General features: G+C 37.5%; 1 protein-coding gene across 1 annotated transcript; it reads right to left on the bottom strand.

Moving 5' to 3' along the window:
- Positions 1 to 2,804: 2,804 nt before the first annotated feature.
- Positions 2,805 to 12,351, bottom strand: LOC143887930 (uncharacterized). Its single transcript, XM_077392174.1, has 3 exons — positions 11,918 to 12,351; positions 11,129 to 11,820; positions 2,805 to 4,108 (listed from the first exon to the last, which is right to left on the bottom strand). The coding sequence occupies exons 1-3, from the start codon at positions 12,349 to 12,351 to the stop codon at positions 2,805 to 2,807; spliced, it is 2,430 nt and encodes an 809-aa protein (XP_077248289.1).
- Between the last annotated feature and the right edge of the window lie 278 nt (positions 12,352 to 12,629).

The raw sequence follows: 12,629 nt of genomic DNA, 5'->3' as shown, positions 1-12,629 counted from the left end.
AAGTCGCATTAGAGTTTTATGATTCATTTTTTCCAGTCATGTATAGAATTGAATTGTGTTGTGTGTTTTGCTGTGTTTTCTTACTTTCATGTACAGATCCTATACCTTTAGCTGTAGTATGCATGTGTTTGCACACCAGAACTCAGACACCAATTAGGTATGACACTCATAACCTAGCTATTATTGGACACTTCTTTCATTTTTTTTTGTGTGCTTATTATTCATCTCCGAGACATGCATGATTAGATAGACGTCTTCTCGGAGATATTCGTTCCCATTTCATATGACTTTCGCCCAAAACTCTTCAAAATTATTAAGTAAATGGCATAAGAGACCAGGTGTTTGCACTTGGGCGGATGAGGTGCTCTTTAGACCTTCCGAATTCGTAACCAGGCACGAACCTTCTTTTATATCTCTGGGTATCCGTTGCAACAGAGCATAGTATGGGATCCTTGGCCCACTTCCTTGGATGTCGACTCTTCTTTGTTTAAGGTACGCCTCGAATCTGGGCTAGTCCCCGAATCGAGAGGTATCTCACCTTTTATCGCCACTCATGCTGTGAGGGGCACTTCTTTCGAGAGTTCCCCGGTAGAGCTCTCCATTCACATGGATGATCCTGAGATCTAGCGTGGGGGCTCGTTCCCCCGCCTCTTTCGGATCGGGGTCCACACCCGTGTTTTGGGATCTGTTGAAAATTAAATTTTTCAAAAAAAAAACTGTAACTTTTAGCGGCGGTCATGACCGTTGCTGTATGGTGCAAAACCCAGTCCATTGTTAGATCTTTAGTTGCGGTGACAACAACTTCAGCAGCGGTCGTAAGCGCTGCTAGATTCAGATACTTAACAGCGGTCTTAACCGCTGCTATATTTAGATATTTAGCAGCGGTTAAGACTGCTGCGATATTTAGATATTTAGCAGCGGTGAAGCCCGCAGCTATATTGGCGAACCTAGACTCCTAAGAGTTGAAAACAGTAGCTGTCATAACCGCTGCTAAATAGTTCCATACACAAGCAGTCCATTTAGCAGCGGTGAGAACCGTCGCTATAACATATAGCGACGAGAGATTTAGTAGCGGTTAAATAACCGCAACTAAAGATAATGGTAGCGGTTTAGCCTGCTTTGAGCAGCGGTCTTGCCCGCTGGTAAAAACCATTTTTGTTGTAGTGAATCTTTTTGACGTGAAGTACATCAGCCGCTCTACAGTCATTGATACATTGTTGCAGGGTGTCCCAAGTGATGAAAAAGGGCGCAATTATCATTTCCCTATAAAATCTCCCTTAAAAGATACTTTTGGGCCCCATTTGACTTGTTTGTATCATCAAATCCGTTTAGTTTTCCACCAAAAAACCTATCTGGGGAGCATAAGCATAAGCATTTTTTAAGGGAAGTGATATATTCATCATTTTGTGTATTTGGTACAACCCCTCTATGCGCTTTCATGACTACTCTTTTACACTATAGGGGGCTGTACCACGTTAGAAAAAAGAGGGGGGAACTGATAATAGGAGAAATTATATGATGCCGAGCCGTCAAGACACGTGAAGACTTCAAAAGTACCACCCTTGATATTTGATCCAACAGCAGCCTCTTAAAATGTGTGCTGCTGTTGGATCAAATATCAAGGGTGGTACCGTTTTGATGGTACTTGACGGTCGGGCACCGTATAAAAACTCTTGATAATAGAATATCAGTTACATGACGTTGAATGAAGTTGGTGTGCAATTTTCAAAACATTGTGAGGTGAATATCAGCAGTCTTCTATCAATGTCACTGACTCCTCTCAAGTTTGGGAATCGATTTTGAGCCCAAAACTTATTATTGGACTTAAATTACGGCCAGCAGTGGAGAGAGCATCAGTAAAATAGTGAAAAAATAATACCTACTTAAAATGACATTTTTTCCTCTTGTTTTACAGGAGCGAGTCAAGGCTCAAAATCAATTCTCAAAACTCAAAACAAAAAGGCCTAAAAGGATAATATTTATAGGTTTTAGGCAAAAAGCAAAGACATGGAATGAACTTACAAAAACCTAATCACAACTCACCAATTTAAACGGTCATTGAAAATTTCATACATGCTACAAAGAATACATGCCATGAATTAACTCAAAGTAGGAGAACCCTAGGCACCTCTTATTAAATGATATCTACAAAAATTAAATAAGTAAACAACTAATGACAATTTCCTATTGCTTCAATAATTATTCATGAATCCAAATGTAGTACATCCCAAGGTTGCCAAGGTGGGAATCGAAAGCGGGATTCGATTCGGGATTTGAAAGCGGGAATCGAAGGCTCCTGGGATGGTGGGAAGCGGGAATCGTGGGTTTGCCAGAGAGTCGACGGGGATTCGCAGGGGAATCGTCGGGGATTCGCTGAGAGTTGTGGGGAGTTGGGATTCGTTGGGGATTTGCAGGGAATCGCCTGGGAATCGGGGTTCCTATAAATTGTGAATCGGGGTTTTCATAAATTGGGAATCGGGGTTCCCCAGAATCGGGGATTCGAATCGAATCACGGTTCGGATTCGCGATTCGGGGATTCGCGAATCCCCAACTCCAGGTACGAATCTTGCTTCTCTGGTACATCCACCATGATCAAACCATTAATTAGGAAACCTAAGAATAAAAAGGAAGCTAATGTTTTGATAAACATGCACTCCACTTGTTTGTCGTGTAGCATTTAATTAAAGGGCTGTAAGAGCTTTTTGAGAGCCGTAATATCCTTTAAATACTACACGACAAACAAATGGAGCTCATGTTTATCAAAACATTCTGGCACTAAAATCATTTCCCTAATTAAATGGGATTCACTTACTAAAATATGGAGAGACCCAAAGAGGCTTTGTAAAAGTGTTTATACTTCTCATCATGTTCTCCAAGCCAAAGACGCCATTATCATTTTTCCAATCTAGTGCAACATCATTGCTGTCTGTGAAGTAGATGCAATTTCCCTTCCACTGGGGAAAGTCAAGACCCGAGAGAGAGAAGGAGCTATTACATCCCAAGAACAATATTTGATCACCTATGCTTTCAGTCTGAATCCACTTTCCCGTGTCCTCTTCCAATTCAAAAACATCGAACCACACTGTCCTATAAGCCAATTCTGGAAAAGGATGGATTTCATTACCATTCTCATCGTAGTCATAATCAGGATACCATTGGCAACATCTTAAAATCTTCAACAGCTTCCCGCAAGATTCCACTAGATTCATCTTAGCACATGTTTTTCGAACTCGAGATGGAGGTATAACTACTGTAAACTTGGGAAAATCATTGGAAGCAAATTCACAACTTACAACAGTATTGTTAGTAGTGATTCCATAAAATTTGTCCTTGTAATATATGACATCTTCATAAGGACCCCATTGATTGTTTAAAGTAGTCCATTTTTCATCTCCAGGTTTATAGAAAGACAATTTCAGCAAATTAGTGACAATGGCAACAACGACGTAATCTGGTGTTGAAATAGGATCTGCGGATAAAATAGCCTTGCATATATACCTAAAGGACAATTTCAGCTGATTAGTGACAATTGTAACAATAACGTAGTCAAGTGATAAAATAGAATTTGCCAATAGATGAGTCTTGACAATATACCTGTGGTCCCTTGGTTTTTTTGGGCAGGTTAGTTGGGATCTAACCTGCGTCCTGTGGTACCTTGATTCTTCTGGACCATAACTATTTTGGTCGTCAGGAAATTTATCAAGCGATGGAAGCGGAATTTGGGTACTTGTCAAGGGATTTAATAGATGAACATTAGAGCTGTCATCCACTGTAACCACCCATCCCTTGGAAGACCCACAACACCATTTTCCATGAAATGCTGGTAATTGAATGGCGAAAAACTTATTTTTAGAGATACTATAGAAGTTATGAGTTTCCGTACGCTCTTTATCAAGGAGCATCATAAATGGAAGTTGGTCATGCAAGTCCAACAAGTGACAATTTTCCATGGTGAATTGATTCCAGGATAAGCACACAGCACCAAACCGGATATGATCGATGATGGGTAGATGATCCAAGGCCATTGCTAAGAGGTCATTAGGAAGTTCAGACCACTTACCCATGTCACTGTTCATTTGTATCTTCTTGCTATTGATCGGATTGGAAGCTGAGAAAAGAAGAAAAGAATTATGATAAAACATAAGAGCAAATACGTAATATAAGTAATATGCAAGGGTGAATTGGAGCCTCTTTAGATACTCCCTACAAATCACTTCCTTATAATCTAAATCTAAGTAATATAATTATTATAAACAATATAACTGCATGATAAACAATCGGAGCAAATAAGTGATTTTGTAACTGTAGTATATGGCAATATGCAAAGAGATTTAAAGCCTCTTTAGCTTTGATTTGGCCGACACTTTGAATTTATTGCCGACACATGTGTCGAACCCGTGTCGACACTCCTTTAGACACTTTTACATGTACGGCTAGAAGTGTCAGTAACTTTATATAAAAGTGTAAGATTATGACACTATTTCTAGATTTTTAGGGGCTTCCATGTCAGATACCTCATATCCGTATCGAAACTCGGCACACAAATCCATGTCTACAAATCATGATTATATGTACTTTCTATTTTAGCCGTATCCCCATTTCTAACCTTTTGGAGTTTGCTGTGTTGGACACTCCGTGTCCGTGTCCACAAATCATAGCTCTTTAGATACTGCCTAAATATATAATATATATGTAAAACGGAATCCTGGACGACGTGGGTGCGCCACGTGGTACCCCTCCTCAAAAAACATGAGACTCTCTCTATAATATATTTTGATTGTAGAAAAAATCTCACCATATCCCATGTTTTTAGCAAAATCGTTTCAATTACTCACTATCCCACGTATATTAGCAAAATTATTTCTATTTATTGGAGAAAAAATCTCCACTATGTCCCATGATTTTATCAAAATTGTTTCTATCTCTCAATATCCTACGTATATGGGCAAAATTTTAAATTTTGGCGAATTATTTATTTTTTGCCCCGTGCATCGCACGGGTTGTCCACTAGTTTATTTCCTTAAAATTATATATGTATATAATCTAACTTGCATATAATAATATAATTCAAATAATTGATACAAAAGTTGTATATCTATTATCAAATTATTTGATTAATGTCTTCCAAGAGGATTTAATGTCCCATTTGCAAATAAGATTAACTTCTGCTAGTATCCAACTATGCTCATAGTCTCCTAATGTAACTATAATTGTAATCCTATAATACAAATTACTGGTGAGCCCTTGATTAAGGCTAAACAATGATTTGTATTATACGGTTGCAATTATAGTTATATTAGGAGGCTAAGAACGTATCCCAAAGTAATCATATTTGCAATTCAATGAGAAATTAAAGTCTCTTTTAGAGGTTTCCAAAGAAGAAGAGAAATTAAAACAGAGCTACATAGTACATATATGTTTATTCTTGAATACAAACAAACACATCATATTAATTATATAAGGTTCCTGAAAAAATAATGACTTGAAAGAGTCATAGATGAGCAATAGCTTTACAATATTAAACATTATTTCCATTATATAAGCCAACAAAGGAAAGAATCAAACTGGAGCTAAATAGTCCAAGCTAATCAAAACTCAAAGACAATAATACATAAGATATTTGTCGACACGAAAAGGACAAATAACGGCAAAATTAATATTTAAAATAAAAAGGAAACTAAATCGTTCTGAGCTATGATTTGGTCAACACTTTGAATTTATTGCAGACACACGTGTCGTGTCGTGTCACCCATGTCCACACGTGTCGACACTCCCTTAGACACTTTTAAGTGTACTCCTAGAAGTATCAATAACTTTACATGTATGTACGTGCATGATGTGCCAATATTTCTAGATTTTGAGGGATTTCCATGTCAGATACCTCATATGTCGAAACTCAGCACAAGAATTTGCGTCCACAAATCATGATCATATGTACTTTCCTATTTTAGCCGTGTCCCCGTTCTAAATTTTGGGACCTTGCCACATCTGACACTAGTGGGACTACCCATCCAATGCATGGGCCAGAAGTTATTTTAGATTATAATTATACTCCTAGAAATTAAAAGTTATTGACAGCTTGTTCGGAGACATAAACACTCAAGGGATGAATGACAATAAGTTTTTAGACAATTGTAATAGCCAATGAGGGAGTAGGAATAAACCAAGGAGTGATAATACTAACTAAAAGAATATTTTCTTTTAATTTTTATAAATCTAATTAATTCTCATTATAGTCACAAAAAGAAGTTTTGTAAGTGTAGTAATTAAACTTAAAAATTATCAACAGTGAACCTTGGAGAGCAGGTGTTATTAGTAGGCATGGTTTAAAATTTCGGTTTCGGTACCGGTTTCGGACCTTGGACCTTGAAATTTCGACCGAAATTTCGAAATTTTGGTCGAAATCCGGTACCACAAAGAAAATGGTATTTTATTCAATATTAAATTTTGGCCGAAATTACCGAAATTTCTGTAAAATATTAAAATAATAATAAAAAAAAGGTTTTTTGGTTTAAATTTCGGGCAAAATCGAAATTCCGAAATTTCGGCCTAAATAAATGACCTTTCGGTTTTTGGTGATTTCAGTGCCTAAATTTAAAACCATGTTAGTAGGAACCAAAATAAAGTATATATAAATAAACATTGACACCGAGATTCACATATGCTCATATTGGCACGATACAACTATTCATCAACATCCACTCTAGGATACAAAAACAAAAGATATAAGCATTTAGTTATGCAGCTAAGAAGGAAAACTCTATAAATATAAGATATGTTACCTAAGATGGTCCACTAATTACTACAATAAGAACCATATGCAAGAAAATAAAATTGAAATTAAAAATAAGAGATTTGCTAGGCAATTTTACAGAAAGACAATTTGCGGCTAGCTTCTGCAGGAAAGAATAGCCACAAACGTGAGCCGCAAAATGGCTTTCAGTAAAATAGCCTATTAAATTGAGTAAGAAAACGAAGTTATCTTAGATTTAATTTTCTCCTCTTGTTAGGCTCCGTTTCTTTCGACGTAAAAATGGATGCAAAACAAATTTTACGCTCATTTTCAAGTGTAAAAATGGGTGTAAATTTTGTTCTTACGCCAATTTTTACGTCAAGTTTTTCTTTTCAGGGATTTAACTATATGAATAAAGATATCAAAACCCAATAGAAAAAATGCAACCTTGAATCAGCTTGATCTCAACAACAACCAAAAACCAAAAAAATTAAAAAATCCAAGCTTCCAGTGCATTGAAACCAGTGATAAAAATGATTCAAATTCAAATCAACAAATCATACACTAAAACAATTTATACATTTGGGTTCTAAAATATGAAACATAGCAAAGAGGATTTCAACTGACCAATATCTCAACAGCCAAGGCTCAAGGAAATTAAGGGCTGTAAATAGTTGAATAAGGTAAATCCATAAGAAATTAAAACCACCAAAACGGAGCATAACCTCCCATATCACTCTCAAATAAGACCAGAAATTATTGTAAACAGAGAGAGAGAGAGAGAGAGAGAGAGAGAGAGAGAGAGAGAGAGAGAGAGAGAGAGAGAGAGAGAGAGAGAGAGAGATTCATTAGTAAATTTGAAAAAACGTTAGAGATTTTACCTTTCGAAGAATAAACACTAAAAAGCTTGGAGGAAATAAAGGGGTTGTGTGAGAGAAATCGAATAGGGAGTTTATGGCAAAATAAGTCCTCTACTTTGCTCTATTTGCAAAAACAGTCTCCCTAGTTTGACAATTTACAAAAAGGCTAAAAATACAGAAAGAAAAAACTCTACTATCCGGTTTTTTAGCAGCAACTCATCACTGATTCTGAGATTTCGTTTACTGATTTTTAGGGATTTCGGTGGACTTTGGAGACATCGAATTATCTTAAAAACAAATTCCCACTAGCCAATATGATTTTTAGGGATTTCGGTTGGACTTTGGGGTCCCCTACCCCTTCCCCCCTACGGGAATTCCCCCCCTCGGAATCCCCCTCCCCTCCCTGCAGGGAATATCTAATCCCCATCCCTGCCCCGCATCCTTCGCTAGTCCCTACTATATCCCTAATTCTCAATCCCACTTGCCAAAAAGTATTGTACATGACACACCATAGGAAGATCCAAACCGTCCATTTGATGGGCACACCCTACTACCTTAGGCATAGGATGATCCAAACCTTCCACTTGATGGGCACACTGTAGGATGATCCAAACTGTCCATTTGAAAAAAAACGTAAATAGGTTGTGGCCCAAAAATCATTTCCATAGGAAAACCGGAGCTGGAAAAAAATATATCCAAGGAACCAAAATAATCCCGCACGAAATCCGAGGAACCAAAATAATCCCACACGAAATCCGAGGAACGAAAATAACCAAAAGAAGAACTTTTTTCTTCCCAACAGTTCAAGCAACCAAACTCACGGATTTTTATTTTACCGGGATTTTTTTTCCCAACATAGTCTGGTCATCCAAACATGGGATTTTTATTTTACCAGGATACATCAAGGGAGTTTTTTTTCCCACCAATCTTCCAAGAAGTTTTTTGTTCCACAAAAGTCCCAAGAACCAAAAAAATTTTGGCATCCAAACAGAGCTCTACAACTTCTGGCAATAGCAAAGGGGTGACATTTTAAATAGAGCACTGCCACGAAAATGTGATTCCGCATTTGGGGAAAAAAAACGGGCATCAAAGATTTGAGCCACATCCACTAAGAGACAAATAGAGGATCTCAAATCCCCATAAAAGCAATAAATACACATTGAATATAGTTAAATCAACGGTCATTTCAGTTCCCTTTTTATTTTCCAAACGGAATCCCGTTTTCAAAGTGTTTTCCTTTTAATTGAAGGTGCCACTATCAATATAAAGGGCTTCCATAAAAAGATTCCCTTTCACTAAAATCCCATGTTGAAACTTGAAACCCACAAATGGAACCTCTTTTAAATTGGGAGAGGGTGAAAGAAAAACGTTAAAGAGGGTGAATTTGAATTTGGAAAATGGTAACATCAATGATCTGCCACGTGTCAAATAGTTGATGCATTGGAATTTGGAAAATGAGAAACCTAGTGCTGTAGGGTTCAAAAGTTTTTGTGAATAATCGTAAGTGTGACAACTGAATACAAAAATTGGAGATTTTTTTAAGCGGAAAACATTTATTTGTTGAGATATTATAAGGTGTGTTGCCGTAAAATCTAGTATTTTTTCAAAAATTACAGTGGGGCCCACTTCATAGGATGATCCAAAACGCTCATTTGTTTGGCCACAACGTAAATAGGTTGTACCTCGTAAATCATTTCCATAAGATGACCCTAGCCCTCCACTTGTAAAAGGATAGAAACCTCTAAGGATAGAAACCTCTATAGATTAGACAGTTAGGTTCATCTTATAGGAAAATCTTCATGTGGCTGGAAAATAAGCCAACGTGGAGATTGTTGTGAAAGTTGCCTTATTGCTTGGGTGGGAAGGCAAAGGCATTAAATTAGAAACTTCTATTTTGAGGTGTTTTGGGAGAAACACTAGGATGAAAAGAGGGTTGTTTCTCTTAGAGTGAGAATGCGCAAAGTGGAGAGAGAAAGAAAGAGATGGAGAGAAGGAGAAGAAGAAAAAAGAGGGTTTTTTCTTGGATTCCTTTGGAGCTTTCTCTTGGGGTCACTTCTATTTTTCCGTTTAATTTGTGCACGATCAGATCGGATTGCTCGGCAGATTTTCTCGGTAAGAGTGAGAGAGAGGAGAGAGAAAAAAGAGAGGAGAGAGAAAGAAAGAGACGGAGAAGGAGAAGAAAAAAAGTGGGTTTTTTCTTGGATTCCTTTGGAGCTTTCTCTTGGGGTTCTTTTTCTTTTGGGTTTTCTCTTTTGGGTTTCTCTCGGGTTACTCTTGGGTACGGTCTTGGGTTTGAGAAGCAAGGAAAGGGTTGCAAGTGTTGGGTTTTGGTTTAAATCTATTGTAATCCTTGTGTATTGCGTTTCTCATAGTGGAAGATCGTGTTTCTCGCCGGTGGAGTAGGCTTTGCCGAACCACATAAAATCTTGGTGTTCATCTTGTGGGTTGCTTGATTTATTACTTTTCTTTTCCATTTAATTTGTACACGATCGGATTGTTTTACCTGGCGGATTTTCTCAACACATAGAAAATGAAGAATTCAATGTTTGGTTATGCATTTGTCGAGAGGGACCGGTTTTCCTAAAGACGAGATGACAAAGGAAATTCTCAACAAGCTCCTCCGGTAATACAAGAATGAGATTTTATGGGTTTTGGTAAATCTTCTATTTTTTCTCTTTTTGGGTTTTTGTCGATGTGTTGTACGGCCCACCTCATAGGATGATCCAAACCATTCATTTGTGGGCCACAACGTAAATGATGGAAATGATTTTGGGGCACAAGCTATTAACATTGTGCCTGGACCATAGCTAGAAAAACATGGTACGGGACGGGAAAAATTTGAGTTTGATACGGTGTTGGTAAAAAAACGTAGCCTAAAAAAGGGAAACTGAAAAGAAATGCATTTGAAATTTTGTCTCTTACAAAATATAGCAGGGGAAAGTTGGCGAAGAAGGTGTTCAATACGTCTTAAAAGTGTTTCACTTTAAGAGTAATAGACGGCAAACCAATAAAAACAACCCTCAAGGGCTAGCTCTACCGACTTTAAAATGCCACAATAAAATATCAGTTACATAAGGTTTAATGGAGTTGGTGCAATCATAAAAAACAATTATAGATTTTGGAGTGACAATCGGCTGTCATAATAACGACTTGGGCCTTTGGATTTTGAGAATCGATTTTGAGTCCAATACTGATTATTGAACTCAAAATTAAGGCCAATATCAATTCTCAAAAATCAAAACAAACCGGGCCTAAGAGGATAATATTCCCAAATGAAACTTACAAAAACCTCATTCACAACTACTATATTTAAATGGTCATTGAAAATTTCTTACAAAAGGAATGCATGCCATGACTTAGGAGAACCCATGGCACGTCTTATTAAATGGTGTCTATAAAAATTCAACAAATAAACAATTAATGACAATTTTCCATTGCTTCACTAGTAACTTTGGTTACATTATGATCAAACCACTAATGAGGAAAATTAAGAACAGAGAGGAAGTTAATAAATAATTAAATGGGATTCACTTACCCAAATATCGAGGGACCCAAAGAGGCTTCGTAATCCGGTGGAAAAAGTTTATACGTTTAAAACTCTTATCCTCCAAGTTATAAATGCCATTATCATAATTACAATCTGGTGCATCGTCATTGCTGTCTGTGAAGTAGATGGAATTACCCTTGCAATAGGGAAAGTCACGAGCCGAGAGAGAGAAGGAACTATTATATCCCAAGAACAATGTTTGATCGCCTAAGTTTTCAGTCTTGATCCACTTTCCTGTGTCTTCGTCCAATTCAAAAATATCGAACCACACAGTCTTATAAGGCCACTCTGGAATAGGTTGGATTAAATTTCTATTCTCATCGTAGTCATAACCAGGATTCCATTCGAGACGACTCGAAACCTTCAACAGCTTCCCACAAGATTCCACTAGATACCTCTTATCACATAATTCTCCAGATGGAGGTGTAAAAACAGTAAACTTGGGGAAATCATTGGAAGCAAATTCACAAGTTACAACAGCATCGTTGGAAGTGATTGCATAGAATTTGTCCTTGTAATATATGACATCTTCATAAGGACCCCATTGATTCTCTAAAGTAGTCCATTTTTCATCTCCAGGTTTATAGAAGGACAACTTCAGCATACTAGAGACAATGGTAACAACAACGTAATCAGGTGTCGAAAGAGGATTAGCTGATAGGAGAGCCTTGCGAATATACCTGAAAGGACAATTTCAGCTAATTAGCAACAATTGTAACAATAAAGTAGTTCAGTGTTGAAATAGAATTTGCCAATACAAGAGTCTCGACGATATACGTGTAGTCCCATGGTAGTTCAGGCCAAGAAATGAATTGCGGGTCAGGAAATTTATCGAGTGAGGGAAGCTGAATTTGAGTACTTGTGAAGGGATCTAATAGATGGATGTTTGTGCTCTCATCTACTGTGACCACCCATCCCTCGGAAGACCCACAACACCATTTTCCACGAAATTCTGGTAACTGAATATCGTAAAACTTATTTTCAGTGATGTTGTAGAAGTTACGAGTTTCCGTACGCTCTTTATCATAGACCAACATAAATGGAAGTTGGTAGTGAAAGTCCAACCAGTGGCAATTTTCCATGGTGAATTGATACCAGGATGAGCACACAGCACCAAACCGGATACGATGGATGGAGAGAGGGAGATGATCGAAGACCACTGCTAAGAGGTCATTTGGAAGTTCGGGCCAATTATCCATGTCACTGTTCATGTGTATCTTCTTGCTACTGATCAGATTGGAGGCTGTGAAAAGAAGGAAAAAGAATTATGATAAACAAATTGTGCAAAATGGTTATATAATTATGAAAGACAATTAGAGCAGTAATATATATGTATATGGAGCTGATTTTTTGGGCACAAATCGAAGGCCTAGATGATCCTATGGAGCTGATTTTTTGGGCACACCCTATTTATACCAGGGCCCATCAAATGAATGCTTTGGATCATCCAAACAACATGGGCCCACTGTATTTTTGGTCGGCGGACTAG

The sequence above is a fragment of the Tasmannia lanceolata genome, unplaced genomic scaffold, assembly GCF_043159265.1.
Source record: "Tasmannia lanceolata isolate RefF3 unplaced genomic scaffold, GAP_Taslan_0.1 ptg000012l, whole genome shotgun sequence".
Taxonomy (NCBI): domain Eukaryota; kingdom Viridiplantae; phylum Streptophyta; class Magnoliopsida; order Canellales; family Winteraceae; genus Tasmannia; species Tasmannia lanceolata.
Note: the sequence above shows the minus strand (reverse complement) of the source record. Positions and strands in the feature narration are given on the sequence as shown.

Excerpts from the sequence above, each read along its gene's own strand:
- LOC143887930 (XM_077392174.1), bottom strand. The coding sequence starts at position 12,351 with ATGAACAGTGACATGGATAATTGGCCCGAACTTCCAAATGACCTCTTA. Across the intron at positions 11,821-11,917 it reads GAACTACCATGGGACTACAC|GTATATTCGCAAGGCTCTCC; the intron begins GTATATCGTCGA and ends TTGTCCTTTCAG. Across the intron at positions 4,109-11,128 it reads TTGGGTCCCTCGATATTTGG|CTTCCAATCCGATCAATAGC; the intron begins GTAAGTGAATCC and ends TTCTTTTCTCAG.